Here is a 21,669-nt window from a genome sequence, read left to right on the forward strand (position 1 = left end):
ATAGTAACTGTTAACCCAGTGTAACTTACTGATACTGTCAGATTGCCTGATGGCATATCAGTAAATGTCTGTAAATGCAAGACCTTAGAAAGTATGACACTTGGATCATGTATTTATGCATATCTAGAAAATGCGTAATGTACCTCAATATTGATATATTGCAAAATGTATTTTAGTGGAGCAACTACCACCAAAAAAGCAGAAGCTGAAGTTTCACAGATTAATTTTTCCTTTTAAATAACAATCAAAATCTTATAAATATTCCATTCCTGTGAAGGTATACTATTAAAAAAACCCCAAAACACCCAACCAAATAATCGGTGTTTTTGTTAGAAGCGCTTGAATTGGTTCTAATTCAGACAGACTTTTCTACCACAAAATCGGCATTGCCTTGTCCTGTGTCGTCCACACAATTGTTGCTGGGTTTGAACCCATAGTGCAGCCCCTGGGATCTCATTGAGGGTCTTTACCTCCGTGGCTGACCCACTGCCTGACCACTGTGTCCAAAGTACATGAAACTTAAGTCTTGCCAGTCTCAATTCTCATATTTCAGATTCATAATAAATAATTGAAAAGACCATGGCTTGAATCAAATGGTCTTAGTGTTTAAAATTACATCATTGCTTCTTAACACCTTGTAGAAATATTTGATAACACGTTTACCCAATTCAACACATATTTTCATTTTTTGACTCCTGGTACTAAGGAGTATTGATTGTGGATCCAAGTAAGATGAAATTGTTGACAATGCCAATCTTTTTCCATCTAACTTGATGTTGTCTTTAGATCCACCTGTGAGAATTTTTGTTTTCTTGATATTGGGATGTAATTCATATTGAAGGCTGCAGTTTTCTATTTTCTGCAGCACACATTTCAAATCCTACTTGCTTTCAGCAACCAGGATGTGTCATGTACATAACACAGGTTGTAGATGAGTCTTCCTCTGACCCTGCTGCTGCATTCTTCTTCATAAAGTCCAGCCTCTTGAATGATTTGTTTAGCACACAGATTGAATTTGTTATTACTTTGTTAGGTGCTGCCGAGTCAAGTTGGACTCACTGATCTTATGAACAACAGATTGGACCCTGCACTTATCCTGTGGCATCCTCATCATTTCTGATATACTGGAGTCTATTGCAGCAATCACTAGCTCAGTACATTTGGTTGAGGGTCCTCTTCTCTTTCACTGACCCTCCACCATGTAAGACAAAGCTTTGGCATCTTTGCCTCCAAGGCACACTCTAGCTAGGTATAGAGAAAGAATACTGCCCTCATATTCACATTTTTTTTTCTTTTAAACCATGCAGTATCCCCTTACTCTGTTTGGATAACAGGTCTAGGTATAGGATTCACATTAGCACAGTTAAATGGCCTAAGATTCCCATTCTTCTCAATGTTAGCCATGGTTTGTTATGATCCACACAGTCACAAGTTTTTGTATAGTCAATAAAACAAATATACATCCTTCTGGTATTCTCTGCTTTCAGCCAAGATCTGTCTGATATTGATATCTACATTGATGTATTTGGTGCCACAGCCTCTTCTAAATCAAGCTTGAATTTCTGGCAGTTTTCTGTTGATGTTACTATTCCAGCCATTTGGGGATAATTTTCAGCAAGATTTTACTTGCATGCGATATTATTGATGCTGTTCAGTAATTTCCATATTCTATTTGATTACCTTTCTTGGGAGAGGGAATAAATATGGATATTTCACTTTCAGTTGGCCTGGTAGCTATCTTTCAAATTTCTTGGCATCGACTGATAAATACATCCATTCTCATCAATTGAAACACTTCATTTGGTATCCCATAATTTCTGAGGCCTTATTTTTTTTCCCCCCATACCTTTGATGCTTGAACTTCTTCCTTCATCACCATTGGTTCCTAATCATATGCTACTTCCTGAAAGTATTCCCTATCATCCAATTTTTTTTTGGTACAGTGACTTTGTATTGTCTTTGTCTTCTTTTGATGCTACCTGGGTTGTTCAATATTTTGTCCATTGCATCGTTCAGTATTGCAACTTGAGGCTTGAATTTGCTTTTAACTTCTTTCAGCTTGAGAAATGCTGAGCAAGTTTTTACCTTTTTATTTTTGAACTCCAGCTCTTTGCACATTTTGTTATACTCCTATACTTTGTTTTCTGTCCTTTGAAACATCTCTTACTCTCTTATTTTGTCATTTCTTCATCTGTTTTGGCTTCTTCATGTGCTAGTGCAATTTTCAGAGTCTCTTCTGGCATCCATTTTGGTGTTTTCTTTCTCTTGGATCTTTTTCAATGACCTTTTGCTTTCTTCATGCATGATATCCTTGAAGTCATCTCAGCTCTACTGGTATTTGATCAGTGCCTCAAACTTATTCTTGAGTTGTTTTCAAATTCAAGTAAGATAGACTCAAAGTCGTATTTTATTTTCTTTTAGTATGCAAAGCACTTTATTGCATATCTGGGAAGGCGGAGGGAATTCATTTTAAAACTGCCTCACTGTCTACTGATGGATATTGGTTTTTATGCTTGATTTAGGTGTTAATCTTTTTAATATAACGACTGTCTCAAACCTACAGAATTTTTACATTCAACAGAACAGTCTACATATGTCACTAGTAAACATACAACTTGTAACTGAGGGGGAAAAACATTTCAGGAGTAGTATTTTATTTCTTGTGGATTTGTTTTTATATTTTTCAGCTTTAATTTGAACTTGCACATGAGTAATTGATAGTTTGTTTCACAGCCAGCACCTGTCCTGCTTTTGACTGCTAATATTGATCTTTTCCAGCAATTTTTCTTTTCCACAAACATAGCCAGTCTGATTCCCCTGTAGTTTGTCAGGTGAGATCCATGTGGATAGTCACTGTTCTGTTTTGTTTTTGGTTGTTTTTTTTTTTCTACTCCCATTTTTTAGAATTTTGTTAAATTTTATTAATTTTAATGAACATTCGCAAAGATTTTGGAATTCCATTCATTCATTGTTGCATTTTTCTCCCTGCCCACCCTCCCCCACCCCAGTTTGCTCTTCTCTTTGAAAAGTAAAAGAAAAATTTCCTTCATTGTTACAGAATCTACCCACCCCAAGTACACTCGACTATGCAGCCTTCATTCTGGACTCTTGTGTTAACCATAATACCCTATCATACATCACTTTTAAACTGTTTTCTTCCTCATCTGTCTCAATGCAGTATATATAATTTATCCAGTTTTTCTCAGTCTTACCCCAACCCTGATGTCAGTCCCATTCTACAACAGTGGCTCTATGTAGTATTTATTGACTGTTTAGTTTTTTTTTAAAGTAAGTACTCAACAATGAACAAATCATTGATTGTACAAAATTCAATAATTTTACCTCCATCCTCATTTGTGTCACCAAGTCTATAATTTCTGACTACCCATCCTCCTTTGTTTCCAACTTTTGCATTCTAGTCACATTATTAATGTATTTTGATTGCATTTTCAGTCATTTCCAAACTGTAAAATTTGGTCAAAATCCTCTGTTTCCTCCTCTTTGGCTTTAGTTGTTGGTGCATATATTTGAATACTAGTTGTATTAATAGGTCTTCTTGTATACCTACAGATAGAATCCTATCACTCACTGTATTGTACTTGAAAATGGTTCTTGAAATGGCCTTTTAAAACTATGAATGCAACACTGTTCTTCCTCAATTTTTCATTTTAGCATAATAGTTCATGTAATTGTCTAATTCAGAGTTTCCAGTACCAACCAGTCCATCTCAAATCTCTATGCATCCCATTTAATTTTTTTTAATCTCCCAGTTTTTCTAGATTTCATACATTCTATGTTCCAATTATTGTTACATGTTTAAAACTATTTCTCCTCATTTTGAGTGATTTCCAATCTGGGTTCTACCTCCAGTACTTTATCTAACAGTGTTCCTTTCTTGTTTATGGGGTTTTCAAAGGCCTGTGACTTTAAAAGCTCAGAGAGCTAGACAATGAATAGTGATGACAGAAGAAGAATTGTTGATTTTGAATTGTGGTGTTTAAAAAGAGTACTAATTTAATTATCCCATGAGTTTCCAAAAGACAAAAATATGCCTTGGAGAAGGTGTAGCCAGAGTGACTCTTGGAAGCAAAAGTGATAAAGTTTGGTTCACATACTTCAGGCAGGTTGCTAGGAGAAGGTGATTGTTGTTAGGTCCATCGAGTCGAGAATGACCCATAGCACTCCTGTGAACAACAGATCTGAACCCTGGCCTGTGCCATCCTCACACTTCCTGATACACCAGAGCAGGAGTCAACGTGTCAGTACACCTGATTGAAAGTCTTCTTCTCCTTCACCAGCTCTCTGCCTTTCTAAGAATGATGTCACTCTCCAAGGAATAGCCCCTCCTGGCAACATGCCTAAAGTATGTGAGACAAATGTGACTCATGGTGACCCTCTGTTAGTTTTCTGAGGCTATAAATTTAACAGAAGGAAATAGCTCATCTTTCTTCCATGGAGCTGCTGGTAGTTTCTAACCACAAGAGATGTATGGCCTTTGGATTTGCAGTACAACGCATATTAAGTACTCCACAGTCGGTATTAGGTGCCGTTGAATCACATATGACCCATGGTGACCCTGTGAACACAGATCTGAACCCTTAGTGTCCTAACCTGGACCATCCTCAACGTCTTCCATACGTGAGCCCGTTGCTGCAGTTCCTGTGTCCACCCATCTGGCTAAGGGTCTTCCTCGTTCATTGACTTTGCATCTTTCCAAGATTCATGTTCTTCTCCAAGGACTAGCCTCTCCTAGTAACATGCCTGGTGAGACAAAGCTTTATCACCTTTGCCTCCAAGGGGCACTCTGTCTACACCTTCTCCAAGATATACTTTTGTCTTTTGGCAACTCATAGGATATTCAGTACTCTTTTCAAATATCATAACTCAAAGACATCAATTCTTCTTCTGTCATCCTTAGTCATTGTCTAGCTCACAGATGCACAGCAAGTGATTGAAAAGACCGTGACCTGAATCAGACATACCTTAGACCACAAACTGACATTGTTGCTCTTCAATCATTTGGAGAGGTTCCTGATTGCAGACTTGCCAGTACAATATGTCTCCTGATCTCCTGACTGCTGATACCAAAGATATAGTTGTGGATCCAAGTAAGATGAAGTTGTTGATAGTTTTCAGTATTTTCTCCATCTTTTATGATGTTGTCTATCTGTCCAATGGTGAGGATTCTTGTTTTCTTGATGTTGAGTTGCAATCCATATTGAAGGCTGTATTCTTTGATCTTCTGCAACAAGTGCTTCAGGTCCTCCTCACTTTCAGCAAACAAGGTTATGTCATCTGCATAACACAGGTTGTTGATGACTCTTCTTCTGACCTTCATACCTCATTCTTCTTTATAGAGTCCAACTTCTTAAAAAACTTACTTACCATACAGATTGAATAGAAATGAAAAAAGGATACAGCCATGACACATACCTTTCTTAATTTTAAACAATGTTGTTTTCCCTGTTGATTGGTACAGGACAGAGCAGGGTTTAGGGCTGTTGTATGTAGGTTCGCTATGAGTCGCAGGTGACTTGATGGCACATAACAGCAACAACAACAATATTGTTCCCACTATTTTCTCAAAGCAGCTTGTTGTTCTAGGTTTAGGTTTCACAGGAGCACAATTAAATGTTCTAGGATTCCCATTCTTCTCAATGTTAGCAATTATTTGTTATAATCAATAGTCAAATGCCTTTGCATAGTCAATAAAGCACAAATAGACATTTTTTCTGGTATTCTTTGTTTTCAGCCAGAATCTATCTGACATTAGTAGTGATATTCCCTGTGCCACTGCCTCTTCTAAAACTTGCTTGAATTTCCAGTAGTTCCCTTTCTATGTACCATTTTAGCCATTTTTATTGACTTTCACTAGTATTTTTGTTGCTTATGATACTAATGATATTGCTCAGTAATTTTGGTGTTCTTTTGAATCACCTTTCTTGGGAATGGGAACAAATATGGATCTTGTCCTGTCAGCTTTCCCCAAAATTTCCTGGTATAGACTGGGTATAGATGCATAGGGCCACATCTGTTACTTGAAACAGATCAATTGATGTCTTATCGATTCCTGAGCCTTATTTTTTGCCATTACCTTCAGTGCAGCTTGAACTCCTCCCTTCATTACCCTTGTCTCTTGGTCATATACTGCTTCAGGATGTATTTCAGTGTCACCCAGTTGTTTTTGGTATGATGTTCTGTATATCCTCTCCATCTTCTTTTGATGCTTTTTGGGTCATTCAGAATTTTGCCCATAGCATTTCTAAGTATTGCAACTCAAAGCTTGTATTTGTTTTTCAGTTCTTTTTCATAAATTTTGCTTTTGTTTGATACAGTGATGTAATACTGGTAAATACTTCGCTATTGCTGTTAAAGGTTGATTGTCTTTATTGAGGTATTTATTTGTAACATTTAACAGTTAATTTAGAATCAGAAAATTAGCCTGTAATCTGGTAATGCAAAATACCTCTCACAAGAGATTATTTATGCCACTTATATTTTATTTTAAATTAAATGTATTAATATGGAATATTTCTTGTCCATTAGCTTCTGCCTAAAAGGAGAGGGATTGGATGGCAGCTTTCCTGCAGTAATAGACTATACACCGTATTTGAAGTTTACTCAAAGGTATTTGACATGCAATTTTATTTTAAAACTTCATTTATAATTGAATAGCTTGTCATATGATGCAGTTTTTCTTCTTACTGAAATTACTAATAATAAAGCATTATTTTCTTTTTTCATGCTTATAAACATTTATTTATTTAAGAAAGTAGTGTTATTGTTGTTAAAGCATTACTTTCAATACTACATTTATTACTTGATTTTTAGGATGCATTGACTTTTGTGTATAGTATTGTATTTAATATTCGTTTGCTCAGAAATCATCTTTTGTCCAGGAACCACGATTATGCCCTTAAACTAAAATTCTAGCAGTAATATTTCTGGGATAAAGAAGATACATATTATTAAAGTTGTTTATTTATTCTACCAAATTAACCTTCCAAAGAAGCTGTACCAATTTATATTCTATCACTACAATATGAAAGTACCTTATCCAGATTTTTAAAAATGTGGGTAATTGAAAAATTATATATATTGTTATTTTAACTTGTATTTATTTGGTTGCTGATAAAATTAATGGGTTTGCTTTATGTTTTACACCATTGTTCTTTTTTATTTTAATAGAAGTTTCTCTTTATGAAATAAAAATATAAAATACATAAATGGAAAAAAACCCTGGTGGTAAAGTCTTTGGCTACTAACTGAAAATTTGGTAGAAGAAGGAGGGCCCCACCTTCTAAGATTTACCCACCCACTGACCTCAAAGCAGTTCCAACTCAAAGTAAATTTCCATTGAGTTTCCAAGGCTTTACTGGCGAGACTGTCTGTCTTTCTCTCTTAGTGTAGCTGGTGTCTCTGAAATGCTGACCTTAGTAGCCCATGTGTGGAGCACTAGGCCACCAGGGATCCCCTCTGCAATATTTCTTTTTCTGTCTTGTGAAATAAACCATAGTTGATCATTTTCCTTCTTTCTAAAGTATAATCTTTGAACATTCTCTTAGTGACAATTTGTTAGTACATTTTCAGTTTTTAGTTTCCTGGAAATTGTTTCTGTCACCCTCTATAAGAAAATTTCTCTGGATGTGTTATCCTGAATGTAATTTCTCTTCTTTTGTTGTTCGGCTGTTAGGCACCAGTGAGTTGAAAATACCTGTCGTGAATATTATAATAAATATATATCATTAATTGTAATTTCTTCCTGTCTGCCTGTCTTCCAGTTTATTCATTAATTCTATATTTGAACCTAATCTACTAAACATTGATGCATTTAGTTGCAATTTTCTAAAAGTATGTTGGGTATTTTTCAAAGTTGAACATTTATTATCATCCAGGGACTCTTCCCCCTCCACCCACCAGTCTAGTCAAAGCCACAGCTGTGATAGATAAAGATCCTTAGGTGCTTACTTTTGGGTTTCTTTCCATAGTCACGAACTGAGAGGCTAGGATTGACTTTTTTTTTAATGTTAATCTTTACAGCTCTGATAGTATCAGCAGTGATGAGGAAGAGCTCAGGACTTTGGGAAGCAGTGGTAGTGAAAGCAGTACTCCAGAGAATATAGGACCGCCTTTCATCATGGATGAAAATAGTTGGTTCAACAAATGTAAGAGAGTTAAACAGAAGTATCAGCTTACCCTGGAACAGAAGGTATTTATTTATTTAAAAATGTTTAGTTTGGTTCTTTTTTTAAACTAATTAATGTACCTAGAGTGTTAATAACAAAAGATATTTGAACCAAATAAAATTGTTTACTCACCCCAACTTATTTTCAGGTCTTACACTGTCCTCTTCATGAAAAAAATCAGGCAGGGTTTTAAGAGAAGCTCTTCTTTTTTTTCCTGAAGTTTTTCTGTTTTAATATTAAAATCAGCAGTTTATTCTGTAACTAGTTTTCATTTATGTACTTGTGATTTTATTTCTCTAATTAACTTTATAAAATATTATTGATTTGTTAAAATGCCATGATTGAGTATATTCCCTACCTGTCTGATTTTTTGCAGCCAGTCTTGTGTGTTAAGAACTATACTACACTGTGCTTGGAAAAGTAGAAGGTTAGGGAGGAAGAGAGGAAGATCCTCAACACAATGAATAGGCAGAGTGACTGCAACAATGCATTTATCTATAGCAGAGATTGTGAAGATGGTACAGGAGTGGGCAGAGTTTTGTTTTGCTGTATATAGACTCTGTATAAGCAGGAGACACTTAGGTGTCACCCAGTGACACCTAACAATAGTGGTAATCATTATAGTAAGGAGCGCTGATGGTGTCATGCATTCCATGTTGGACTGCTGACTGAAAGGCTAGCATTTTGAATCCACCGACTGCCCCACACAAAGCTGAGGTAGTCTCCTATACTTTTACAGTTTTGGAAACTTGGTGATGGATGGGTTGGAATCAACCTTACAGCAGATGGCAGTGGGTTTTAGTATTAAGGTTAAGCACATTAATTAGGAGTGAATGAATGTGGTGGTGGTGTTGTTATGTGCCGTTGAGTCACCTGCGACTCTGTGTACAACAGCCCTAAACCCTGCTCTATCCCATGCCAACTTCACTGTCTCTGACACACCCACCCCAATTACCCCAGTGACTGAATCAATCTACCTCATGAAGATCTTCCTCTCCTGTGCTGTCCCTCCACCCTACCAAGCACGATGTCCCTCTCTAAGGACTGGTCCCTCCTTGCAATGTGTCCAGAGTATGTCAGATGAAGCCTCCAAATCCTTGCTTGCAAGGAGCAGCCTGGTTTAACCCTCTCTAGGATGAATCTGTTCATTTTCTTAGCAGTCCATGGTACATTCAATACTCTTCTCCAGCCCTATAGCTCAAAGGCATCAATTCTCCTTTTATCCTCCCTAGTCATTGTCCACCTCTTTGATGTATAGCAAGTGAATGAATGTACAATAATTAATAACACAGACAGGAGCCCTGCTCTCATCTCACATTCAGTTGCATGCTCTTTTTTCTGCCAGACTTAACACAGCTAATATGGTTTGAACATTTGTTTCCCTTCTAGTCCTAGAATGATATCTTAAAGAGAGTCTTTCCCCATTCCGCCTTCTTTCTCTCACATACATACATACATAGTGCATCTATAATCCTCACACATTTTCTCAATATTTCCCCTTTTGCACTTTAGCTTTTTCTCATTAATAAATTCCTTACATAAAAAAGAACTATACTAGCAGAGTGAGGATTAAAAGATAAATAAATTTTCAGTCCCTTGAAGAGTATGTAACTTCTTCTGTTTTTACATTGTATTATTTCATTTTCCGCCCTTCTTTTAAAAGGATCATTATTCACATATGCCGTATATAAGGAAAACCCAATGGACTAAGCTATAGAAATAGTAAAAGTCACTGGTGTTGAGTCAGTACTGACCAATAGCAACCCATTAGAGGATTTCTGAGACTCTAAACCTTTAAAAGTAGAGACTGCTCATATTTCTCCCTCAGAGCTCTGGATGGATTTGAACCACCAAGCTTATGATTAGCAGCACAATATACAAGGCCCTCGCCAAATGTATAAAAAAAATGATAAAAACACACTGAAGAGAAATGGTTACAAAATAAATTTACAAATATTGAGATCTTGCATAAGTACTGCTTGGAAAACAGAAAAAATATTCCATTTATAATAGCAAATTCAAATGTGCATCATCTCTATGAAGAAAACTTGAATACTTTGGTAAGGAGACTTCTGGTACCAGCAAGAAGGTAGAATAAGAGAAGTTGAAAACATGACCATTTTTTAAAAGTCTGGAAATACTGAGTAAATCCAGTAATTAAAAAGTTTTCTATAGAGCTTGGTTCTCCACATAAAGGAACTCATTCAGATACTAATTAAAGGAATGCCCTAGAAGAACTGATAATTTACTTCTGAAAAATTAGCTTGGAAACCTGTGGAAAATCTATTGTAATACACAATGATTCTGTCATCACAAGTCAGAATTGATTCAGCAAGCAACTTTTTTGGTAGAGACTAGAAACAGATGGATCTGAAAACAAGAGAAATGTTATGAGTTAATATTGCTGTGAACCCTGAAAGATGAGAATGAGGGGATAATCCCTTAGCCAGGTACCTGTGAAGGAGTTCAGGTTGCACAGTTCATATGTTCTGAACTGTTAACTGAAAGACCAGCAGTTCAAATCCAACAGCCACTGTGAGGAAGAGAAGAGTCTGAAAAATATAACCACAGAGAAAGTTGAAAGTATACTGTATCTAGAAAGACAAATAGAGTGCTGTGGGAAAGGAGCATTCATAACACAGAAACGTGTCATTACAAATGAAGAATACTTTTTCCTTCATTCAGAAACTTAGTATAAGAATTTAAAGAATAAAGTGTTCCAGAAGATAGGACAAAAAAGGAAATAAGCAAAAGGCTCAGAAAAAGATCATTCCAAAAAGTATCATGTTTTATGTTCTGCTAATAATAATATTAACTGTATAGTGTATGAATCATCAACAGTCTGTGTTATGCAGATAACACAATCCTGCTTGCTGAAACTTAGGAGGACCTGAAGCACTTGCTACGGAAGGCCACGGACTGCAGCCTTCAATACAAATTGAGGCTCAATATCAAGAGTCTCACCACTGGGCCAATTGGCAGCATCATGATGAATGGTGAAGAGATTGAGATTAACAGTTTTAGTTTGCTTCGCTCCACAATCAACACTCCTGGCACCAGCAGCCAGGAAATAAAAAGAAATATTGCAATGGGAAAGTCTGCTATTAGAGACCTCTTCAAAGTACTGAAGAGCAATGATATCGCTTTGGCAACTAATATATACCTGATGCAGTCCAGGGTCTTTGCAATCACTTGCTATGCGTCAGAGAACTGGACAATGACTAGGGAGGATAGAAGGAGAATTGATGTTTTTGAGCTGTGGTGTTGGAGAAGACTACTGAATATACCATGAACTGCTAAGAAAATGAACAGGTTTAACCTAAAGAGTGTTAAACCAGGCTGCTCCTTGGAGGCAAGAATTCTGAAGCTTCGTCTGACATACTTTGGACGTGTTGCAAGAAGGGACCACTCCTTGGAGAAGGACGTCATGCATGGGAGAATGAAGGGACAGGAGAGGAAGACCCTCTATGAGGTGGATTGATTCCGTGAATGTGGTAGTCAGTATAGGTGTGTCAGAGACAGTGAGAAAGGCACAGGATAGAGGAGGGTTTAGGGCTGTTGTACGTAAGGTAACTATAAGTCATAGACGACTTGAAACACATAACAACAACAACTATATTGTATAAAATGTTACAAAAGTTGTAGTGGCTTAGGGGTAAGGAGTTATGTTGCCAGCCCAAATATGGAAGTTCAAATTCTCCAACTGCTCCTTTGAAGAAAGATGTGTAATCTCCTCCTTTGTGATTTTCTGCCTCCAAAAACTTCCTGGAGGGTCAGCTGTGAGTCAGTTCCAACCTCACGGTGCATAACAGCAGCATATAATGTTCAAAGCACAGTGTACTGTTGTTGACCCCTTTACTGCACATGCCTCTGATCCTTTACTCTGCATGCCTCAGTGCACTTTACCTTCTCACAGTGTAAATGAGCAAACGGATTCAGAAAGGTTAAGTAGTTTTGGAAGGACCTACAATTGGTAAATGATAGAAATGGAATCTGATATTGGATATAAACCAACAAGCCTACCAAAACAGAGCCTTTTCTCCCTCTCACTTGTATACTAATGCAAAAATGCTAGCATCTATGTGTATTTTGTATTTTAATAGCTTCATATATTGAAATATTTATCATATTTCAGTTAGATTTAAACATCAGAGTAATGTAGATTATTTTTAGCTGTTCTAAAGCTTAGAAATGACAGTATTTTAATGAAATTTTGCTCTAAATGACAATCATTTTATCAGACTTTAGCAAAGAACTTTACATAATGAGCAAATTTAAAATTTTCTATTCATCAGTGATATTTTAAAGTTGTCCTATTATAGTATAGTTAGGGATAATATTTAACTTACTTGAGATTTATCTTTAGATGCTATATGAATATTTTGCAGTTGCTACTATTGATTGTACTTTGTTTCCAGGGTTATCTTGAAGAACTTTTAAGACTTCGAGAGAACCAACTATCTGAATCAGTCACCCAGAATAAAATTCTACTTCAGAGGATTGAAGATTCCGATCTGGCCCATAAATTGGAGAAGGAACAGTTAGAATATATAATTGTGGAGCTTCAAGATCAGCTGTAAGTGCTATCCTTTTGGAAAAATTGGGGCAGTGTTTGACCATCATACAAAATTATGTATTTTGGCCTAGAGTAAAATTCTTAAAAAATCTGATTGCTAGTAGGCAATTAATATATTTTCCACCTGTTCTTTTTATAAAGTTTATCTTTTTTTCCCCAAAAAGAAATTAATGATTACTGTAGAAACATTCTGCCAAAAAAACCAAATTGTTCTGTCTTGAAGAGGGTAAAACCAAGTCTCTCCTTGGTGGCTAGGATTTTGAAGCTCTGCTTCAACTACTTTGGCCAGGAGAGATTGGTCCTTGGAGAATGACATCATGCTTGAAAGCGTGGAGGGACAGGGCAGGAGAGAGAGACCCAGGATGAGACGGATTGATACAGTAACTGGGGCTACTGAGGTTGGTGTTAGAATTAGTAAGACTGGCTCAGGACAGGGAAGAGTTCAGAGCTGCTGTACATAGGGTCGCTATGCATCACAGGAAACTCAACCAAGAATATTCTGTGACAGATTTGGAAGCAGGAGTGACATACTCTTCCTAAACAACTTGCCTCCAGAAACTCTATGAATTTTGATAAATGTCGATAGTTGTAGAGGGGCTTCAGGCCTTTTGTTCATAGGGTCACTGTGAGTCATGCTCGACTCAAGGACAATCAACAACAACGAAACATTAGGAAATTTTTAAATTACCTTAAGTCATCATACTCAAGAGTTAACTTATTCTTTCAACTGCATTGTGTAGTTTTGAAAGTATTGATTATGGGATTGAATTGAATGAAAAGCCAGTTAATATTGTACAGCAATACTCAAAGTGCAGTGTTAGCATAAAAAACTGTTACCAAGTTGAAGCAGGAATGTCAGTAAGCACTTTATGACTAGTAACTGTGTAAGTACGTATGACATAGTAAGTACATATGACTCTTTTTCTTTGTAGTAAGGCTTTAATGAAGAAAGTCACATATTGATTTACATTCTGATATGGGCTCCTAATATATTACCACTCAAAGCATTTGTACTAGGCATACCATTTTGCCCACTTTGGATTAATCAATTAATTGTTTGTGGTGAAATCTTCACACATTAACATTTTAAAGTTTTAATTTTGAAATATATTGAAACTTTCAGCAAAACTATAAGAATGATATAAAAATTCACATGCCATTTTTTTAAATGGAACAATTCCAGCATTTTGCCGCACCGGCTTTGAATTTCTCTGGCAACCCATAATACAGAGATATTATTTTAAAGTTACTCGAGACAGATCATGTATTATACTTCTCTAACATTTGAGCAAGAGCCTATGGTGATGAAGGAAGAAGTTCAGCTGCTTTGAAGGAAATAGCAAAAAATAAGGCCCCAGGAATAGATGGTATACCAACTGACATATTTCAGCTAACAGATGCTGCCCTGGACTTGCTCACCAAGCTGTGCCAAGAAATCTGGAGAACAACCACTTGGCCAACTGACTGGAAGAGATCTATATTTGTTCCCATTCCAAAGAAGGGTGACCCAACAGAGTGTGGAAACTACAGAACGATATCATTGATTTCACATGCAAGCAAGATTCTACTGAAGATTATCCAAAAATGACTGGAACAGCACATCAGCAGAGAACTTCCAGAAGTCCAGGCTGGGTTTAGAAGGGGTCATGGTCCTAGGGATATTGTAGCTGATGTTAGATGAATCTTAGCTGAAAGCAGGGAATACCAGAAGAATGTATATTTCTGTTTCATTGATTATGCAAAGGCGTTTGACTGTGTGGATCATAACTGTGGCTGACTCTGAGAAGAATGGGAATCCCAGAACATTTAATCGTGCTAATGCAAAACCTATACTTAGACCATGAGGCAGTTGTCAGAACAGAGCAGGGTAACACCACATGGTTCAAAATTGGGAAGGGTGTACGCCCGGGATGTGTCCTATCTCCATACCTTTTCAACCTGTATGCAGAACATATTATCTGAGAGGCTGAGCTCTATGAGGAGAAGTGTAGCGTCAGGATTGGTGGAAGATCATTGCAGATGACACAGCCCTGCTTGCTGAAACTGAGGAAGATCTCATGCACTTGCTGCAGAGGGTCAAGGACTGCAGGCTTCAGTATGGATTGAGGCTCAATGTCAAGAATACAAAGATTCTCACCACTGGAGCAGTTGGCAGCATCAGGATGGATGGTGAAGAGATTGAGATTATTCACAGCTTCAGATTGCTTGGCTCCACAGTCAACACTCTTGGCATCAGCAGCCAGAAATTTAAAAAGAAAAAAATGTATAGCGATGGGAAAATCAGCTGTTAGGGACCTCTCTAAAGTACTCAAGAGCAACGGTGTGTCTCTGGAGACTAAGGTGCACCTGATACAGGCCATGGTCTTTGCAATCACTTGTTATGCATCAGAGAGTTGGACAATGACTAGGGAGGATAGAAGGAGAATTGATGCCTTTGAGCTGTAGTGCTAGAGAAGAGTATTGAATGTACCATGGACTGCCAAGACAACAAACAGATTCATGTGGAGAGGGTTAAACCAGGCTACTCCTTGGAGGCAAGGATTCTGGGGCTTCGTCTGACATATTTTGGACATGTTGTAAGGAAGGGGAGGTCCTTGGAGAGGAACATCATCATGCTTGCGAGGGTGGAGGGACAGCGCAGGAGGGGAAGGCCCTCTATGAGGTGGATTGTTCAGTGACTGGGGTAATTTGGATGGGTGTGTCAGAGGCAGTGCGATTGGCACAGGATAGAGCAGAGTTTAGGGCTGTTGTACATAGGGTCATTATGAGTCACAAATGACTCGACGGCACATAACAACAAACAACAACAACCCTTTAATACTAAAATGTGTATTCCCTAAGAACAATGATAGTCTCTTATATAACCCCAGTTCAGTTTCAATTTAGGAAACTTAACAACAAAGCAATACTCACCTTTTATACAGCATTCATATTTCAACCAAATTATATAGATTGCATTAGAAAAATCCACTGCAAAAGACTTTTAAGTATTTTTTTTTAAACCTGAAAAACAACAACAAAATCAAAATAAAGGTTCCACTTTGAGAACTAATATACACCTGGCTCAAGGCATGGTATTTTCCCTCATTTCATGTACATAGGAAAACTAGACAGTAACCAATGGAAGGCTTTGTGAATGACTGTGGTGGTGAAAAACAGTAAATTATTTTCTTTTAGGGGATCTGCCTTTCTTTGCCTCTGTCTCTCCCTCACCACCTCTCTCTTTCTCATAGTCTCTCCCTGTCTCCCTCTCTCCCTCCTTCCCTCCCTCCTATTTCTCTCCCTCCTTCCCTCCCTCCTATTTCTCTCCCTCCTTCTCTCCCTTTCTACCTCCCTCCCTCCCTCCTTCTCCCTCTCTCCTTCTCTGTATCTCTCCTTCTGCCTCTTTCCCTCTCCCTCTCCATCTCCCTCTCACAGATTTCAAGAAAGTTGTTCACATCCTTGTAGAGTCAAGTATCAGGTCTGTGGGTCAGACCTTAGACTGTTCTCTTTGGAGGCTACTATTTTCAGAGGCTGGAACACCTAGAAGTTGTTATTGCAAAACAGGGTCACAGGTGGCTGGTTTGGGGTCTGATTTTGAGTGAAAAATTAGCAAATCTGGCACACCACTGGTCAAAGTCTGGAAGCCATGAGCCATCAAGAGATAGATCTGACAGAAAGTTCTGTAGCCTATTTGCCAGAGTTCAAAGAGAAATACTATTAGCTAGATAAGGCTAATCCTACCTTTACAGATACTCTTGTAATTCTACCTTATAAAAATAGAGGTTAGAATTTATAGTACAAACTTCATTATACTGATGATCATGGTATTAATTGCGACTGGAAATATAGTCAGAATTCACTTTAGAAGCAAAGATGATGAGACTTCATTTCGTGAATTTGGGAGTGGTATGAAGAAGCACCAGTTTGTGGAGAAGAATGATAAGAAGTGAGTCTGTGGGGTGGGGCAGGGAAGGAAATCCTCAGTAAGGTATACTGACACAGAGGTTGTGAGAACTCTCTCAAGCACAGCAATATATTTTTTTCCGTTTTGTTATGTATATGTAAGGTTAATATGAGTCAGAACTTAATTGATGGCACCTAACAATAACAATTTTATAAACTTTTGTACATCTTTATAGGTGAACTTATTTTACTAATTTTGTTAAGATCTGTGTTCCTCCTCTTTATAGTTCTGTTTTTCTCTTTGATGGCGTAATGACAAGGAGTTGCACTGCCAGCCCAAAGGCAGATGGTTGGGATCCACTAGATGCTCCATAAGAAAAAGATGGGCAGCTTCCTCCAATCTGATTTACTGCCTTTGAAAACCCGCTAGTGGGTTAACTATGAGTCTGTTCAGACTCCATGTTTTTGTTGTGATTAGCTGCTGTTGAGTTATGACCCTGTCCTAGTACAAACTCCATAGTACATAACAACAACAGAAAAAAAACAAACCCCAAACCAGTACATAATTTGGAGGGATGTACTTTGAAACTATGTAAATTTAAAAGATGCTTTCATATAAAGAGGGGGGGAAAAGTTTTCTAGGAACCTGGATCATTTTCCCTCCTTGGCTTCATTGTTACTTTTTTTTTTTTCCAGTGAAAGGGTTTTTTTTTCTAATTTATATACACTGTATTTCACATATTCCTTCATTCAAGTTGTGTTTTCTATAATCATTCCCATACATTGTGTCTTATAAAATTAATCCCTATTGATCTAGTCACACTGTTGCCCCAGCTTTTTCAGATCCCATTGGATCTTTCCTAATCACTTCACACTCTCCCTTCACCCAACAAACTCTACAATTTTGTGACTTCCCACTTCTCCCACCCCCATCCTGCCTACCTCCTCCCCTGCCCTCTTTAGACTTTTAGATACATCTTACTAGTTATACTTCTATTTTTACAATAATGTTTTTATGCAGTATTTGTCCTTATGAGACTGAGTTATTTTACCCAGCATAATGCTCTCTAGCCTCTCCTAAGTTGTATGGTATTTTTCAAAGTGTTGCTCCTGAGTGCTGCATAGTATTCCGTTGCATGACTATACTTCAGTTTCTCAATCCATTTGTTTGTTGATGGACATTTGACTGTTTACATATTCTTGCTGTTGTGAAAAACACTGCTATGAACACTGGTGTGCAAATCTCCATTTGTGTCTCAGTTCTTTTCCTTGAGTTATATTCCTAGCAGTGAAATACTTGGGTCATATGTGATTTTTAAGTTCAGCTTTTTGAGAAATAACCAAACTGCCTCCCAGAGTGGTTGTACCACTTTACAATACCACCAAGAGTGTTCAAGAATTCAAATATTTCCACATCCTCTCCAACATTTATTGCTTACTGTCTTGTTAATCTTTGGCACTGCTACTTGAGTGAGATTGTATCTCATTGTGGTTATGATTTATATCTCTCTTCTTGGCAGTGATTTTGAGCATTTCTTCATGTGTCTGTTGGCCATCTGGATGTCTTCCTCTGTGAAAAGACTTTTCATTACTTTGGCCCACTTTGTAATCAGGTTATTAGTCTTTTTCTTGTGAAGGCCCTTAGGATTCTATAAAATTTTGCTTTGAGATCTTTGTCTGAAATGTTTTTGTCAGTTTTTTTTCTCAGTCAATAATTTTCTTTTCACCCTATTGGAAAAAGTTTTTGATGCACACAGGGATTTAATTTTTAGAAGGTTGTATTCATCAATATTATCCTCTACTGGTTGTTTATTTCTAGCTATATTATCCAGTCTATTAATACCATAGGCTAAGCCTTCTAAATTTCATCCCATTTTCTCCCTTATAATCTTTATAGCTTGGGACTTTACCCTGAGTCTCTGATCCAACTTGAATTTATTTTTGTGAATGGTATGAGATGTGGATCCTGCTTCAGTTTTTGCAAGTAGCAGTCTAGATTTGCACTCACTGTTTGTTGAAGAGGTTGTCATTTCCTCATTTGGTTCATTGTGTTTTCTTGTTGAATACTAGTTGACTGTAGGTTGTTGTTGTTGTTGTTGATTACCTTCAAGTCGAGCATGACTCATAGTGACCCTATGAACCAAAGGCCTGAAGCCCTCTACAATTATTGACATTTATCAAAGTTCATAGAGTTTCCAGGGCATGTTATTTAGGAAGTGGATGCCACTTCTGCTTCCAAACCTGTCATAGTATTTTGTTGTTGTTATGTGCAGTTGAGTCACCTGCAATGTGTAGTGACCTTATGTACAGCAGCTCTGAACCCTTCCCTGTCCTGAGCCAGTCTCACTAATTCTGACACACCAACCCCCATTACCCCAGTTACTGTATCACTCCTTCTCATCCAGGGCCTCCCTCTCCTGCGCTGTCCATCCATCCTTCCGAGCATGATTTCCTTCTCCAAGGACTCATCTCTCCTAGCCACGTTCCCAAATTAGGTTAGGCAGAGCTTCAAAATCCTAGCCTCCAAGGAGAGACTTGGTTTCACCCTCTCCAAGACATACCTGCTTGTTTCCTTGGTAGTCCATGGTATGTTCAAGACTTCTCCAGCAGCACAACTCAAAGGCATCTATTCTTCTGTCATCCTGAGTCATTGTCCAACTCTCTGAAACATAGCAAGTAATTGAGAAAAACATGGCCTGGATTAGGCACACTTTTGTATCTAGACTGACATTGTTGCTCTTCAGCACTCTTGAGAGGTCCACGATAGCAGATTTTCCCAATGCAATTTTTCTTTTGATTTCCTGACTGCTTGTATTAAGGGTGTTGATTGTGGGTCCAAGCAAGCTGTAATTGCCAACAACCTTAATCTCTTCTCCATTAATTTTGATACTGCCGATTGGCCCAGTGGTGAGAATCTTTGTCTTCTTGAGGTTGAACTTCAATCCATAATGAAGACTACAGTCCTTGACCTTGACTGTTAGGTAGATGGGTTAATTTTTGAGTTCTTGATTCTGCTCCTTTGGTATGTGTGTCTGTCACTGTATCAGTACCAGGCTGTTTGAGTTATTACAGAACTTGGATCTAGATGGGAAGAATTATGTCCACATAATTTCTTGTATCTTTTCTGATATTTTAGCATTTTCTGCTAAGTGGCATCACTCACTTGTAAGCAGATTAAAACTTTCAATAGTAATTTGTGTTTTTAAGCAGAGGAAAAACATCCATTGTCAAAGAATGGAAATTTCTGATCATGTATTTTAAATTAAAAATGTAAAAAGTTCTTTTTATTGTACAGATAATATTAGCAGGTTGTCTAAAACTTTAAACTTAAAAATAATTATAAATTTTCATTTTCTGAAGAAGTAGTTTTCATTTGAAGAAATTCAATGGACCATATTTTACTTCTGAAAAATAGAGGAAATAAAACTTCTCAAATTATTTAGTTTGAAAAAAAATCTGCCTGGGTTGTGAGCTTTCTCATACCTCTGTGAAAAGGGAGAAGAAGAAGTGCCTCAGAGCTTCTTGATTTGTGAAGAAATCTTGCCATTATTTAAATGCCTTTAATAATATTTCAGTTAAAGCCAGAAATGTAACTAAGGCCACCATTCAGAATGAGATTTCTATTTTTAAAATGCAGAGGATAAATATTTACTCTCCTATAAAATTACCAGAGTGACTAGCTGGGTTTAGGTTTCTGTCTTTACTTGTGCAATAGCTCGTTGGGTAACTACTGAACACAAGAGTAAGATGCAGTCAGTCCTGTGTAAAAGCTCATAGTCCACTGCTTTACTAAATCAAGTTGAAAATGCAGAATAGAGGAGGCATGCTTCTGAAGGAGAGGGAGAGTTTGGCCTTCTTCGCTGGCTGAGATTATTCTTTTTCAACAGGAAGGCCTGCAGTCAAAGATGGCTCTCCAGTCCCCCTTGTAATGGTGAGAAGGGAAAATGTGGCCTTGACAAGATGGAAATGTGTCATTCTGAAGAAAATGGCAGAGGCATATTAACAAATCAAATATGACCCATCAGTTTTTGGACCTGTATTTTGTTATTTTTTTCCCCTGGGTGATTTAAATCCTTTGTTAACTGAATTACTCTTTAAATATATTTCTTAATGATTGTTCTTGTTATGTGTCAACTGATGGCAACTCTGTGAACAACGGACCTGAACCCTGTCATAACCTGCACCATCTTCATCATCTCTGACACACTGGAGCCCATTGTTGCAGTCACTGTGTCAATCAGTCTCATTGAGGGTCTCCCTATCTTTTGTTGACTTTTTTGTTATCTTTGCAAGCATGAGAGCCTTTTCAAGGAATACCTTCTTCTAGCAACATACCCACAGTCAGTCAGATGAAGCTGTGCCATCCTTGCCTCTGAAGAATTCCCCAGCTGCACCTTCTCTAAGACATATCTGTTTGCTCTTTTGGCAGCCCAGGTAGATAGTACTCTTCTCCAAAACCACATCTCAAAGGCATCAATTTATCATCTGTCATCTTTGTTAACTGTCCAGCTCTCAGATACATAGCAAATGGTTGAAAAGACCGTGTCCTGAAGCAGGCACACCATAATAATTAGATATGAATAAAAATTACTTTTAAGGCATACTTTATTATGTTTGAATGCTCATAAAATCGAAACATTTTTTAGATAAAATGTAAGTTTGTGTGAGTCAGTCCTGGAATATTCTTTCTCTCAAGTCCTAGGTGTGTTTAACTGTTAGCTTGACACTTGACGCTTGCCAATTGTTATTTCAGTCTTAATTAATCTGAGTCCTCAGTTTCCTCATCTTTGAAATGGAGATAATATTCACCTAGTGAATTATTATGAGTATTAAAAATGAAATAACACATGAAAAAGCTAAAATAAATAAAATGTTCCTCTGCTTTGTTTTATAGAAACTTTTAAAACTTCTTAGTAAATTTACTTAGTAAGTTAATAATAACACACAACCTTGCTCGCTGAAACTGAGGAGGACCTCATGCACTTACTGCAGAGGGTCAAGGACTGCAGCCTTCAATATGGA

At 37.4% G+C, this 21,669-nt stretch overlaps 1 protein-coding gene across 3 annotated transcripts in view; it reads left to right on the forward strand.

Moving 5' to 3' along the window:
* Nucleotides 1-21,669, forward strand: part of RUNDC3B (RUN domain containing 3B) — a 163,075-nt gene that overhangs the window by 99,201 nt on the left and 42,205 nt on the right. For all 3 annotated transcript variants that reach the window (XM_006891445.1, XM_006891446.1, XM_006891447.1), the window contains 3 exons: nt 6,547-6,627; nt 8,041-8,209; nt 12,605-12,762. In XM_006891445.1, coding sequence (XP_006891507.1) covers nt 6,547-6,627; nt 8,041-8,209; nt 12,605-12,762 — 408 coding nt within the window. The remainder of the gene's footprint in view (nt 1-6,546; nt 6,628-8,040; nt 8,210-12,604; nt 12,763-21,669) is intronic.

This window comes from Elephantulus edwardii, unplaced genomic scaffold (genome assembly GCF_000299155.1).
Source record: "Elephantulus edwardii isolate Elephantulus edwardi_28Jun2011 unplaced genomic scaffold, EleEdw1.0 scaffold00098, whole genome shotgun sequence".
NCBI lineage: Eukaryota > Metazoa > Chordata > Mammalia > Macroscelidea > Macroscelididae > Elephantulus > Elephantulus edwardii.